Raw genomic sequence first — 14,669 nt, 5'->3', positions numbered from 1 at the left:
TTTACATCGCCATGTTAATTATATTTATGTGAGCTTGATTGGGTGGCTTTGCCATTCGTCTCTAAGTGAAGTTTCAGAGAAAGGGTCGCAGATATTTTCAGTCTTGGACGTGATCGACACCACCACAGTGTTGATTTTAGAGTCTGACAGAAGCGGGCAAACAACGAAAAATGACTGTTCGGCACAACATTGGGCCCGTCACGGTAAAGGCCCAGAAGCCCGACTGGCTTGGCATGGGCCTTGAGCGAGGAAGAAGATGTAAACCTGCTTTCAGGTGTTTACTGTTTTCATTCATATTTTCTCTAGAAACTAGTACAAATCTTTTCGGTTTTATCGGGCCCTCAGCCTCAGGCTTCTCCATTCCAACACATGCATAACGCATGTAAGCGAAAAAAAGGCAAGCCAGGGATAACCCGGCCAATCATCCATTTTATGCTCAAGATGCATCATCACTTAGCTAGTTATTCCCTCTGTCTTGTAATAGTGTATCCTAGCATTCAAAATTTCTCCTCAAATATAATATATTCTAGAGGATAAAAACCAATTTTACATTAAATACTTTCCATTTATCAACCAATCATCATTAATCACGTTGATGATAACGTTTGATTATGAAATAATATGAGAGTATATATGTCTTTTATGTTCTCTTAATTTGTCTTAAAATTTTTAGAATGTACTATATTACAAGATAGAGGGAGTAGATGTCAAGAAGAGAAGATGGTTTACCATCTAGATAAGGTGATCTGTTAGTTTTTTGTTTAGGGATGTGATCAGTTAGTTGAGATAGAACGGTTAGCAACCGTTCTTCTTAGCTAAATTATGTTAGGAGCACGAATGTCGCTGGGCCAACTGATCTTCCTTTTTTTCCTTATAGACAATCAGTTGCGCCTACATATGGTCAATAGCCGGCACATATAAAAACGTTCCACTAACACCCAATGACGGAGATAGCATTAGCATCCTCAAGATATTCCACGCTTTCTCATGAACAATGTCAATAGCTACAATTGGAGTTTTGATAACAACAAATAATTAGCAACAGCTATGACGAATTAACCGACCCTTCACGCTTCACTCACTATGTTGCACGATCCAGAACTGCACTGCATTTTATAACTCCAAGTGCCAGCTAAACCCAACACATTCTATCTTACTTTATTTCATTCGTACACAGAAATTTGCTACCAGAGCAAACCAAAAATTTTACAACAAAAGAAAAAAGAAAAAAGAATGAAACGACAATCTTGGTTGCCCTTTCTTGTCTTGACAAGTTTCAGAGCCTCGCCCGGTGTATAATAACTACACATCTTTTGCCATATCCTTGTGGGCATTCAAACTAATTCTTCCGTAACTGCAGGCTGGTTGCCCAAAAACAACTGAAGAACAGGCTTCCAACTTTCATTTTTGTCGAAAAGGTTGGATTACCCAGAATGGCTTATTGATCAGACCGGGAACATGTCAGTAATAAAGACTTCAAAAGTGTTTGTCTCAAGTCTAGGAATCAGAATAATATTGTAAGTAGAATATGCCAAACTTTCTGCAACTCCAGCATGTTAGAAGTTTATCGACGCTGAGAGAGGTTCAGATCAATTCCAATATTCATCCCGTTGTATGCGATCGGAGCATACATCCACATTTCATCAGAGCTGAGGAGCTGCAAGAGAGTAACAAAAATACCAGTTCAGTGACACATTGCCAGGGACCATTCCAAAATGGAACATAACTAAACAGCAAATGGACTCACCTTGATTTGAAGCTGCAAGAACTTCACATACTCCACCGCCTCTTCAAGCATAGTGCTGATATCTACCTGCAACGCGACACAAATATTGTCTTTTGAGTTGTGTGATGATTCCTTTTGAAGCCTATAGTTATTACAAATGATGCTTTATTCAGAATCTTACTTTGGTTCCATTTGGTACAAGGTTCTGCAATATCCTCAGCCTCTCATTGATCCTCTCTCTTCTTTTCTACATCCAGTTAACAACAGCATAAGTAATTGACAATTTTCTGTTAAAAACTTATCGTTCTTCAACAGTGAATTAAAATAATACCCTTGCGTAGAGGCTCTGGGACTCTGTTGCGGACCGGCGGTCAGCTTTAGCCTTGCCACCCAGGTTATCAGAAACAGGCCGTCCTTGAGAAGCATTTGAGTCATTTTCAAAGGTGCAGGAACTCAAGCTTTGTCCATCTTCCCGTTGCATGATCTTCTTGGCCCTCTTAGAATCAGACTTCTTTGCATATTTTCGACTCTGGATTTTGTAAATATCATCAAATCAGCATCCACATTGCATTTGGGACTCGTTTCAAAAAACAACGCTTATGCATTTTCGTTGTAAAATAATTGCAAAAAATACTTACTCTTGTGTGGCCATCCAGTTTGCCTTGTTCCAGGTGCTTTCTCTTGTCAGAAGTACCAATGGAATCGAGCAGGTTCATGCTTGAATCCCCAAGATCATCACAGCTTGAATCACAGCTCCCGTAAGAAGGGTTAAGAATGGAATCCATGAACAGAGCTGCACCTTGATTCTGAACCATGTTTAAGTGCAGTGGTGCAGTGCAGGAGTCACTTAAATAGTAGCCCCCATGTTCAGATGGCATAATAAGGCTGAGACTACCAGAACCATTGCTACTCGTGGAGCTATATGTACTTGCACTAGCATTGCAATGGAAATAAAATGAATTGGAAGCTTGAATAGGCCAAGGAAACTCTTGGTGATCTTCCTCACCATTAGAGGGGAAGGTACCAAGCAGCTGTTCCATTATCTCCGACTCCTCAGCCTGAAATGGTACATCAACCAAACTCCAGCTTGGCTCTGCAATCACTCCTCCAGACTCCATTTTTATCAGTATGGGATGTGTGAAAGATAGTAGAAGTGATATGAGGCCCTATGCTGCTTGATGTGCTTGGTGAAGAAAAAATGCGGGGCTGTTGGAGGTGATTTATACTGATGACGAGGTTGAGGAAACCCGTAAGACTTGCAGAACTTTCAAATTTAATCATCACTAAAGAATGGAACACCATGGCTGGGGATGACCTGTGGTGACAGCAACCGCTCCAGGTGTTGTCTGCAGATGCGCACATTATAAGGTTAGAAAATGTCAACTGCTAGTTGGTAGGCAAGACAGTGACATATCAAAGATCACGATTTGTATGTCAAGCGAATCAGAGGTTGGAGTGGCCAGTGCCTGAAGGCTGTTTACAATGATTGAAGAGATTTCTCCACCATTCAAGCATTATGGAGACAGAAAAATGAGTCTGATGTTGAAAACCAAGAATAGCATGGGTTTATCCTAACAATAATACAGGATGGGGCATTACAAGACCATTTGGAACATTACTGGAAAGAAAATACGATAAGATAATACTGATACTGAAACAGAGAGGCTTGCACGAACATGGTGGATAGAACTCAAGTCTTAACGTCCTTTAGGGAAGCTCAAAAAGGACTGCCAGTCCCTCCACAATTTTTTTTGGGAGGGGGGGCACTCGCATCACCAGGATATTTGCCGTTTTACATTTTTATAAGCTTCCCGCAATTCCAGTTGTTAAAGGGTATTAGAGTCAGTTTACTATGTTCCCAGTTGTATGTATCTCCTGTACTACTGCCCTTAAGGACTGGAATACAACCAACAAGCAATCATCATCACCTCCTCTCACATTAACACCAATACTTTTGCCTGTTGGCCCATTGCAAGAATTTCTGTTTGATAGATTCTTAGAACTTCTAAGATATCAAATAGCACCTTTGGGGCATAAAAACTGCACCGAATTGGATCTTTTCCTTGGGTGCTAAAAACAGACACTACGCAAAATAAGCAAATCTATTCTAAGATGCCATAGTTATGATTCAATAATATCAGCAGTTTCAAAAGATCTTTCCCTTTTCTTATTGGATCTTTTCCTTGGGTGCTAAAAACAATGCAATAAAGATCTAGACACTATGCAAAATAAGGAAATCTATTCGAAGATGCCATAGTTATGATTCACTAATACAGCAGTTTCAAAAGATCTTTCCCGTTTCATTTCAGATTATGACACATCTAAAAATTCACGGAGCATGTGAACTTCTAGAGTTCTAGTAACCCTGCACAATGATGTATTGCAATGCCTGAAAAACCAAAGTCATTGGGTGATCTGATTCTGAGCTTCCCATCAATAGTAAAATAAGCGTTGCACATGACTCAGATCTAGCAGCAGTTTAAAAAATGATTGTAGTTCTGGAGTGTCCTTTCGTGACCCAAAAATGACTTATTCTTCCTGCCTCTTTGTTCCAAGCAGAGGATCAAGATGCAAATTAAACAATACAGCTAAATGCTGGCAAGGGAAAAAAAAAAGAAAACAAGAACATATGGTTTGTTTAAAGCCCTGTTATTATAGCTCCAGTTGTACGAAAGATTATGGCACCTTCATTTTTTATTTTATTGTGGGGGGGGGAGAGAGAGAGAGAGAGAGAGAGAGAGAGAGAGAGAGAGAGAGACCAGAGGCACCTTCAATTGTTACAATATAGAAATCTTGATACATTGAAACAAAAGAAATGAAGAACAAATAATAGCCAAAAAGGAAGATAAATAACTCATATGTGGAGAAGCCAAATTGCATCAAGAATTCAAGATTAATCTATGAAGCCCTTAAAGTATACATGAAGGGACAGAGTCTCAGCTAATTATGCATGCACCTTGGAGAAATGGCTTCGCTGTTGCATTCTTAAGAAAAATGGTAGTAGGATTACTTATCCATGTAGATGACTAATCTAAAGCTACTCCATCTGTTCCAAATTATACTTCATTTTGGTTTTGTCCCAAGTAAAACTTCTCTAACTTTGACCAGGTTTATAGGAAAATGCACTAGCATCCATAACATCAAATTAGTTTCATTAAATTCTCCATTAAATATATTTTGATAGTGCATTTCTTTCAACATATAGATGTTAATGTATTTTTTCTAAAAAAATGGTCAAAAGTTAGAGATGTCTAACTTAGAAGTTAGGACAAAGCCAAAGTAAACTTAGGGCACTCACAATGCAAGACTCTATTACAGAGTCCAAGACAATTAATTACATATTATTTATGATATTTTGCTAATGCGGCAGCATATTTATTGAAAAAAGAGGTAGAAAAATAAGACTCCAAGTCTTATTTAGACTCTAAGTCCACATTGTTCGAGGTAATAAATAACTTTAGACTCTATGATAGAGTCTGCATTGTGAGCCCTTAGGAGTCCTTAAGTTTGCCGGTGGAGTTCAATAACTGTCTTCTGGAAACAAAAATAATTTTGAAAAGATATTATTACATATTTCTAAGTTGTTACCTACCTTATTAGGTGTATGCTACATGGTACAAGAAACAGTCTTTTTGTCCATCCATCAACAGTATTAAAAGTCGGTTCTTTAGGAGAACCTAATTCAGTGTGATTGCAATAAAAACAAATTCAATAGACGCATGTGTCCATCTTCTGTTCTTTTATATGAACGTGACAGACATGTACAAAACAACGTTGTCCTTTTGTTTTCCATCTTATCCTTTCTGTGAACTTGAACTTTCAATATAAAGCAGGGACACTATGTAAACAAAGGGATGTTTTTGAAGTCTAAAACATCAAATATCAAATAGAAATAAAGGAGGGAGTCCCTTTGCTCTCTATCGTGATCCCTTTATACTAGCACAGCTTTTTTTAAAAATACTGTCATTTTCAATGAAAAGAAAAGAGAAGAAAACGTAATGACATGTCTGATTTTGTATACTGTTCCTTGATTTGATTCTCCACAAATTTCGAAATAATGGCATACTCAAATATCAACTACTAATGATATGTCTAAATGTCTAATGTTAGAATAAATTAACTGTTGCATTACCAGTTTTTAGTTAATTAGCGTTTCAGGCAGCAGCACACGAAATTTCTAACATGTAATTTTCACTACCAATAATGTGACATAGATGAAAAAATGACAAAGATCTGTAAATAAAAGCTCTCCATACATTTATACTGCATCCTAAACAAGAAACTTCGCTTCTTAGTTGTCTGCATTACAGATGTTTACACAGCAGCAATGCTGCAGACAAGATCCAGTTAAAAAAACGCTGCAGACAAGATCCAATTAAAAAAACGCTGCAGAGAAGTTAGCTACAGCAGCAATCAAAAAAAGAGCTTCGTATCTATGGCCAACTAGAATCAATGAGAATCAACAGCAGGATATGTTATTATCATGGATTCATGGTCTACAAACATTCAAATAGCCCCTCCTGCTGCAGGTAACATTAATCTACCTATATCTCTTGGATGGTCCAAGTAATTCAACAACACATTGAAAGTAGCTTTAAATAACATTCCTCTCCTACAAAATCACAGGCGAGAAAAAGAAACCCATGAAGTTAACAACATACCCATAATAGGCTTATCGACTGTCTGTTGCAATTGGATAAGACATTGTATATGCTGCTGCATAATTGATCCATGTAGATACATTGCATCTGAGGTTAGATCACTTCAATCCATCAGAACCACACCTCTGCAGACACCCCTATGGAACAATAAGATCTCAAGGTTATAGTTATACAAGTCTAAGATGGATTTCATCCAACTTTAACTTCAATCGATAACATTTTTCTTTCAAATTTGTTCCATAATAAATAGTCTGCCATCTACCATTTTATTAACTCAAGGACAAAAGGGGAGCTATGTACACAGTATAAATGCTGCTATGGTCAAATTACACTCTTAACAGAATAAATGTTGTTTGCTTTTACAATGCTGTCATTACTAATAAGACTTCAGATACCATTTGTTGTTGTTTTTTTGGACCGTACAGGAACTGAGCATTGCCATCACTGAGCCCATGTCCATGTACCACCAAAAGGCACATATTATACAATACATAGTAGCTTAAACAAAACAATAACAACCTTTATAGAAACTATATTGAGATAGAAGTAAGGCTAGCATAAACAACTTAAGGTCAACTGCATTTTTCAAGTCAAACAACGTATCTTTGATCAGCAGTCAGAAGAAACCAAACACAGCTGATTTTAACTGAAAAGAACTGTTAGATGCATTCTTCAACTAGATTCAATGCCAATTAAAGAAAATGAAGAGACACTTGCAAAAACAATAGCTAAGGGCCACAAATGATGGTCAAGTTCAGAATACAACTATATAATATTACATTGCTGCAAGTCTACTTGTGCTTATAATGCCAATTTGTTTACAGTTCAATTTTGGTATCAAGGGTTGGCTAATCATAGAGAAATACATAACATTGGCCTCTACTGTAGTCTCTTAACTATATATGTAGCACTTGACATTTGGCCACGGTAAATTTGCTTATGGCTTATCGGTGTCTTTGAACCTGATCCAAAACTCAACAGCAGTAAGAATTGTACTTTTCACAAGTTTCAAGACAATCAAGAAGAGAACAATGAGAATTTAAAATAAAAGTTGTTGAATGAAAACTACATCCTGACGTAGTTCCCAATATACATTTTGTAGTTCATGATGGTACCACTTGATGGTTCTAAGAGCAAGGGGGGCTTGAGGTTAAATACAGGACATCTTTTTTCTTTGCCATATATAAACTGCAAGATTCGATTTGATGGCAGCCTAGCATGCTCACCATGCACTATCAGGACCTAGATTCTTTTCGGTCACTATCAGGACTACCCTAAAGTGACAAATGTCATAAGAGTCAAGCTTCAACTCTACAGTTAGCCTGAATCACAAAAAACAAAACTACCATCGCAACTTAATTGAGATAATTTTAAGAAAACATGGGGCATAATTTGACTTGCACTAAAACCATAGTACGATGATAAAATGCTATAACTAACCATCTGCATCACCATGGCATCTATGATCGTCGAGAAGAGAGTTGCACTGACCAACCAGTGACTTTCCATTACATAGGCCCTGTTTGGATCTGCTTCTCAGGTAGTTTTTCATCATAAATAAGCCAAGGTTGCCCCAAACGCCAAGCTTCTCAGTAGCTATTTTTAGCAAGGTTTCTTCCTCATCCCCGCAATTCCTTAATCCTTACCCATGCAGTCACGCCTTCCTCCTCGTCGCCCACGCCCCCAAGAGAGCCACCCATTGCCTCTCCTCCACTTTTGACTTCCTCTCTGGCCGCCACCCTCTCCACCCTGACCTCCCCTCTGCCACTGCCCTCTCTCCACATCCGCCATCACCTTCGCCTCCTTGCCGTTCGTGGCCTCCCCACTGGTGGATGAGCTCCCCCCCCCCCCAACACACACACACCCAAACCTCACCTCCTACGGCCTCTCCTCCCAATACTAACACCCACAAGCTTCCCTTCATCTTCATCACTGAGATCCGGCCATGGAAGCCAGCATGAGAGTTGGAGGACAAAGTCAATGCACCAAACGAATAGCTTTTTAGGCTGAGAATTTCCAATAAGTGGCTATTGTGGGAAGGTGGTGAAAAGCTGGCTTTCCTAAAACTTAAGTCGTTCCAAACAGGTAGCAATTGTATGGTCCATGCAATTATAAGATAAAACTTGAGAATTATACTAAGAGACATTTCAATCTTCTCAAAGTCAAAGTACAACTGTAATGGGCTAAAGTTTGCTTGGACATAATAAAAAAGACACCATAACTATATCCAGTGATGCCAAGGATAGCTGATGTCTCAGAACTGCGTCCAAATTCAATATTGATTTCATGATCAAAATAGCAAACAACATTGTGGGTACAAGATGTATATAGGCTTATGATTTTATTGGAACCAAGATGCTCACATAATACTACCATTGTACTGCTAAATGTCCGTTATTCTCTTAAAAACAACACAGGCGAAGCTATACTAACTTCGACTTGATTGAATTCTAATCTGGGGCTCTTTGCCTCTTGACAGTAATGATAAATTGGTTTCCGTACTCCTAAATAATGTAATCATAGATATTGACACAAAAGATCAAGGGAACAGGGGCAGGTATTGCAGCCCCATATTCTCAGGCAGTCCCATCATCAGATTAAGATTTTGCAAAGCCTGGCCAGATGCTCCCTTCACGAGATTATCTATCTGCAAAGTTGAAATATAGCTTGTATGGATTACATGCATCTTAAGTATGTGATATTATTTTTGATATATACGTATGTGTGATAAAGTTGACTGAAGGCACTTACGACAGAGATGATGATGGCCCTTCCAGGAATTCTATCCTCATAGACATTCATGAAGCAGTAATTTGATCCCACAACATGGCTTGTGTGAGGAGCGCTGCTACCATGTAACAGCTTGACAAATTCTTCATCCTGAAAAGATACAATGATGAATGAACTCTATGCTAACAAGAGTATATTTCTCTGTACACTGCAAAATGATATGCAGATTGATGACTTCAGTGAAAAATTATGGTCCTTCCTAAGATGACATAATTTAGCCTACATGGTTAAGTAAACAAACCTCGTAAGTATACTTCAGGTGTTCATACAAATCCCTGGGAGTCACTCCAGATGCCAATTCAACATATATAGTAGATTGCATCCCACGTTTCTATAATACCAGTAGAAATGATTATTGAATTCTACAAAAGTGAATATTAAATTTATAGCAAGTAAAAGGATAAGTATAATTAAGAGCTTACCATACACATCAAATGTGGAGTAAAGCTGATAGTAACTTTTGATTCAGCAGCATCTGTAAGTCCTTGCTCAATCTCAGGAACTGTCATTATTTTAATCACAGTTTGTTAATGAGGTAAGATATATATATCACTAACACGACAAATATAATCAAAACATTAATATGGCTAGTTGAGTATAAATATTACCATGCCGATGGCTTGTTATCCCATAAGCATGGATACCCTCAGCGATTTCAGTGTAAAGATTTGCTTCCTTAGCCCCACGTCCTAAAATGATACATGATTTAGAGACCAAATCATTTAATGTTGAAGCAAAATAGAAAACAAATTGATTATCTCAAATAAATACGAACCTGCACCACTGACCCCAGATTTTGCATCAATGATAATGTTGGTCAGCTTGATCAGTTTTGCCTAAAAAGCAAACAAAACAGCTTAAGGAAAAAGCTAGATATTGGGAATACTAATAAATTTTCGAGAATTTTTAACACATAAAGTTTCAATACTATAGACAGATTATGCTTTTATCAATTCAATTCTGTGGCATAACTTAGTGTAATTTTATCTAAATTTACAAATATAACATAGATATCTCATATCTATAAGATGCCAGAAACTTCTATTAAACCTCACCTTTACCAAAGGAACAAGCGGAAGTTGAATAGATGTGGGATAACACCCTGGATTTGCTACCAGACGCGCATTTCTTATGTCATCTCGTTGAAGTTCAGTTAAACCATACACAGCCTCTTCCTGAAAGGAGAAAAAGGCAAAAGTAAAGATATAAATTCTAAGAAATATAACATAGTGCCATAAAGGCACAAATAGAACCATCAAAAATCTATGAAAACCAAACCTAATTCTTAGAACTTAGAAGTAGTATCATACAAGACATCAATAGCACAAATCATAAAGAAAAATTGATAACTCAAGTGCCAAGATACTAGGCAAAGCTAAAGAGAAAATCGCTCCATCTATTTCTTTTATATATAAGGTGCATGAGTATTTAAAAAGGCCTTTCATGGTATACTTTGACTATTGATTTCTCTAATAATATAATCAATTACTACAAATCAACTCTTACATTCTTACTAACACACATGTAAAATAAATTTTGACTAATTGATGATCAAAGCTTAAATGTTTGACTTTTTAAGTTCTAATATGCCCTATATTTTAAAATGGAGGGAGTAGTGAGAAACCTGTAGTTCTGGTGCCCTGTGGGAATGGCCATACCATTCAGCGTACTCATTGATGTCACGTAGTCGGAAGTCCTGTAAGCAATAGTTTCTCAACAACAATTGAGATCATACCCATATTAGAGAAGTAAATATAGTGTGTGCAGAGCATACCGCTGAGAGATCAACGATCTTTAAGTGTCGGGGTAAACTTTTGATAATTTCCTGATAAAATATATTATAATTAGGCAGTGCATTGTAAAGTTCGTTAAAACCTTTTGCTCCACATGTTGTACAACAGAGCTAAGATAGTATTGTATTAACAAATTCAATAAAAGATATGAAGAATTTAAGATAAAAACATAATAGCAATAAACAAACCTGTGTTGTACCATGTGGCAAGCAACAAAAAACAGCATCAATGTCTGAAAAGTCAGCGTCTTTTATTGCAACCAATTTTGGCAGGTCCTGCAGATCAGAAGAAAATCAACAATATTCTATGATTTTGACAAACATAACAAATAAAGTTGTGATGATATAACTCTAGTGCACAGAAATGTAGTAGAGCCCAGAGGTTTAGTTGCTTCTTGATATAACTAGGCTAAGATCATAGATGAGGAGGAAGAGAGAAGATAAGTTCTCACCAGCGTTCTCAAGTGAGGAAATACAGATCCAAACTGCTCGCCAGCTTTTCTATCTGCAGTCATCACTTTTATATGGAACTGAGGGTGGTTCGCTAGAAACCGAACAATCTGTTAACAAAAGCGTAGCAACGACATTAGTAAAAAAAGAACCAACAACAAAAAACCTCATACAAAATGAGATCAGAATGATGGGACAACCTCAGCTCCAGTATAACCGCTGGCCCCTAGCACTGCAATGCGTATGCTATCCCCTGATTTAGGGGCTGCTGCCTTAGGGGAGAAAAGCTTCTGCGGTGAAGAAGCAATGGATCCCCTCACATGGAGGGGCAAGGGTCCAACCTAAAAAGCAGAGTATCATTTTCATTAGCATTTCATATACACCTCAGAATCTTACTATTAGAAAAGAAAAAATTGCAAAACTTAATTCACCTGCTGAGGTTTCTTAAGTATGATACCCGTGAATGGCTTCGAATTAGATCCAAGGATTCTATTCTGCACAGAAAAGAAGTATTTGAGTGCTTCGCAGTGTCAGGTCCATATAGGCACACATTGTAGTTTGATGAAACTGCGAACAATATCATAATCAGAGCAAAGAATTGCTCACTATGACCACCAAGTCACTGTAACTAGAAGTCAGAGAATACTGTTATTGTGAATGTTAACATGACAAATTTAAGGAAAACTAGTACTAGATAACAAGTGTAGGGAACTGTCATAGAACATCTCAATCTAATACAGGTCATAAGTCATCCCAATCGGTGTATGTCATGAACAAGGTTTTGAATTGAATCCCTCTGACTCCGCCACCCATTGGCTCCAGCCTCCACCTAAAACCATGCTTCCCCAGTCGTACCCAATCCAATGACAGAACTAGGCTTGCAAAAGGTGCGGTTCGTGGCGCACTTAATCAAGACCCGTCACTCCACTATTGACAAACCCGGTTCACAGGTCAACCCGCCCTGCTCGCGCACTGCTACAAATATCAATTTGGTAGGACAGGAAGACACTGTCCAAGCTCAAAAGTGCACGGACAGCAAAGAAACTACAAGCTATAGCTAGACTGTGAGCATTCAGGCTCACAATGCAGAGTTTTCTGTGTGATAGCTAGATTGACTCTGAATAGTGAGCAGTGTTTTCTGGGGAGGCAAGCATGGCAACGAGGCACAGTGGGTTCAGCACTGTCGGAAACATATCAAGAATTCGAAGCTCAAGAACCCACTCGAGCCAAAGTAAACAGGGTGTTTGTCAGAAATCACAATAGAAGAACCTTTTGGATCTGCACAGAGGTGATTCCGGCGGCCGAGGCCACAGTCTGCGCGTGCGGCTGCTGCATCCCGTCCCCTCGGCGACAACGAACGAGCGGGGAGGCTGGAGGCCGTGAGTGAAGCGGCGCGGACGGGAGCGAGGTGGCAGGGAGGCGAACGAGGGCGACAGGGTTCCGAACCGTGAACCCTCGGGTGGGACCCCCCCACCCCACCCCACCCCCGCCCGACCTGCAGTGGCGCCGAGCTGCCGAGGTAGAAGACGACGCCCGCGACCGCAAGGTTGAAGACGACGCGCGGAGTGGTGGGCCCTTTTTTGTTTTTGGGCTGGGCCATACGCCGGCAGGCAGCATGGGCCATCCACATCGGCCCATCACAGCCGAGGGAAGAGGCCCGGCCTTAGGGCACACCGGCATACACCACAGCCCACAGGGCATAGCTCGGCAAGCAAGCATGCGCTCGGCACGCAGGCGATGACGGCGGCGCTCCCAGGCTCGGCGTCGGGCCGCCGTCAGTGGCTCCCCCTCCCGGCTCCCGCCCCCGCCCCTCTGCGCACTGGCCGGCGACCCTGCGTGCGCGCCTCTCCCCCGTTTCCCTCCCGACTCCGGTGGACCATCGACGGCGCCTAGCTCCGGCGGCTGCGCCGCGCGCCGCCGGTGGGCAGCGGGAGCCGGTGGGCAGGGCTCCACCTAGGCGGCGCAGCGATTGCAGCTTGCCTCCCTGCTCCTGTGGGCTCCGCCCTACCAAATTTTTTTGGGCTGGGTCCGCGACTCTAGTCTAGAAACAGAAAGGGGAAAAGAAGAAAAGCATCGCCGGTACTGGGTCCGCCGCCACTAGTTGTCCAGAAACAGGAGGGAGGAGAAAAGCACGCCGGGAGAGAGAGAGAGAGAGAGAGAGAGAGAGAGAGAGAGAGAGAGAGCATCGCGGCCACTGACCTGGGGAACCAAACGCACTGAAGCCGCCCCACAGCCGCCGCCGAGCGTCGTGAACGCCATTGCCTCCTTGTGCTCCGGCGCGATGCGGCACACAGATCACCCGATTGTATATGTACCAATAAATACCCTAGCGAGTGCAAGGGTTGCTATCGCTAAGGTAGTGGCCGGCGGCGGCGCGGCTGCGCGGGAGTTGGTGGTGCACTGCTGCTTGTGCGAGTTGCGAGGATTAGGGTCTGGGCAGGTGTAGGCGGATTTGCTCGACCTGTTTCTGCACCTTTTTTTTCTTCTTCTTCTTTTTGCTTCTGGTTTCGGAAAAAAGGAAGAAGCCGTCGCGTTTTCTTTTTTTTTTTTTACGTTGCCACGATCCCGTTGAGTTTGCAGATTCCGAAGCCACCTCCGATGAGGTGCTTCATATTCCGGCCGCGTGCATGGACATACGCTCCTCTAGAATTATTGGATAATAATATACTTCCTTTATATAAAAAAAGTCGTTTTTAAATAAGATTTAGGTCAAATATTATAAGGATATAAATCATAAATAACTAATTAAATATTTTAGAAATATAAATCATAAATAATTTTTAAATTGTTAAGCTTGAAAATATGGAAACAATTTGTCTTAAAATAAACTTTCATTAAAATATACATCTAACACTTTTAGATAAATATTTTTATAAAAAATAAAAAGTCAAAGTTATTCTTTAGAGACCATATGGTTGTCGTAAACTTTTTCTACAAGTACGGAGAGAGTATATGTTTGAGCTTTTTACCTATATAGCTTGAAAAAAATACTTCTTTCTTTTATGGTCTTTTTTTTAATTTACCTCAAAACAAATTTTTCTTCCTTCTGTCTGTTTTTTTCGGAAAAAATCAAGTAAAATATAGTCTTTTACTAAAAATCAAGTCATTCATATAAACCAAATGATGGCACTAACTCCCACATAATTTTGAGAGTTCACGCTAGAATCTATTTGTGAAGCCAAGGACCAATAGTATCAGCAGAGTTCATCCGTGGGTTGTAAACTAAAAGCGATTTAAAACACCCATCAAC

The 14,669-nt window shown here is 39.9% G+C and overlaps 2 protein-coding genes across 3 annotated transcripts; both read right to left on the bottom strand.

The window, feature by feature from the left end:
* LOC8064490 (transcription factor bHLH85) lies at positions 1,565 to 2,844 on the bottom strand. The gene is made up of 5 exons (XM_002464182.1): positions 2,365 to 2,844; positions 2,058 to 2,255; positions 1,908 to 1,973; positions 1,748 to 1,813; positions 1,565 to 1,657 (listed from the first exon to the last, which is right to left on the bottom strand). The coding sequence occupies exons 1-5, from the start codon at positions 2,842 to 2,844 to the stop codon at positions 1,565 to 1,567; spliced, it is 903 nt and encodes a 300-aa protein (XP_002464227.1).
* On the bottom strand, positions 8,635 to 13,932 carry LOC8064210 (probable N-acetyl-gamma-glutamyl-phosphate reductase, chloroplastic). 2 transcript variants are annotated; one of them, XM_021446477.1, is made up of 14 exons: positions 13,619 to 13,932; positions 11,851 to 11,913; positions 11,620 to 11,760; positions 11,422 to 11,529; positions 11,159 to 11,245; positions 10,952 to 11,002; positions 10,802 to 10,873; positions 10,233 to 10,352; positions 9,953 to 10,013; positions 9,786 to 9,866; positions 9,600 to 9,679; positions 9,419 to 9,508; positions 9,139 to 9,267; positions 8,635 to 9,034 (listed from the first exon to the last, which is right to left on the bottom strand). In XM_021446477.1, exons 1-14 carry the CDS (start codon positions 13,676 to 13,678, stop codon positions 8,927 to 8,929), a joined length of 1,251 nt encoding a protein of 416 aa, XP_021302152.1. In that variant the 5' UTR covers positions 13,679 to 13,932; the 3' UTR covers positions 8,635 to 8,926. The 2 variants fall into 2 exon arrangements, with proteins under 2 accessions (XP_021302152.1, XP_021302147.1); XM_021446472.1 differs by lacking the exon at positions 13,619 to 13,932 and adding an exon at positions 12,689 to 12,934.

Source organism: Sorghum bicolor, chromosome 1 (assembly GCF_000003195.3).
Source record: "Sorghum bicolor cultivar BTx623 chromosome 1, Sorghum_bicolor_NCBIv3, whole genome shotgun sequence".
NCBI lineage: Eukaryota > Viridiplantae > Streptophyta > Magnoliopsida > Poales > Poaceae > Sorghum > Sorghum bicolor.
Note: the sequence above shows the minus strand (reverse complement) of the source record. Positions and strands in the feature narration are given on the sequence as shown.

Excerpts from the sequence above, each read along its gene's own strand:
- LOC8064490 (XM_002464182.1), bottom strand. The coding sequence starts at position 2,844 with ATGGAGTCTGGAGGAGTGATTGCAGAGCCAAGCTGGAGTTTGGTTGAT. Across the intron at positions 1,974-2,057 it reads CCCAGAGCCTCTACGCAAGG|AAAAGAAGAGAGAGGATCAA; the intron begins GTATTATTTTAA and ends AACTGGATGTAG. Across the intron at positions 1,814-1,907 it reads TTGTACCAAATGGAACCAAA|GTAGATATCAGCACTATGCT; the intron begins GTAAGATTCTGA and ends GTCGCGTTGCAG.
- LOC8064210 (XM_021446472.1), bottom strand. The coding sequence starts at position 12,754 with ATGCAGCAGCCGCACGCGCAGACTGTGGCCTCGGCCGCCGGAATCACC. Across the intron at positions 11,003-11,158 it reads TGCCACATGGTACAACACAG|GAAATTATCAAAAGTTTACC; the intron begins GTTTGTTTATTG and ends ATATTTTATCAG. Across the intron at positions 9,680-9,785 it reads GATAACAAGCCATCGGCATG|TTCCTGAGATTGAGCAAGGA; the intron begins GTAATATTTATA and ends AAATAATGACAG.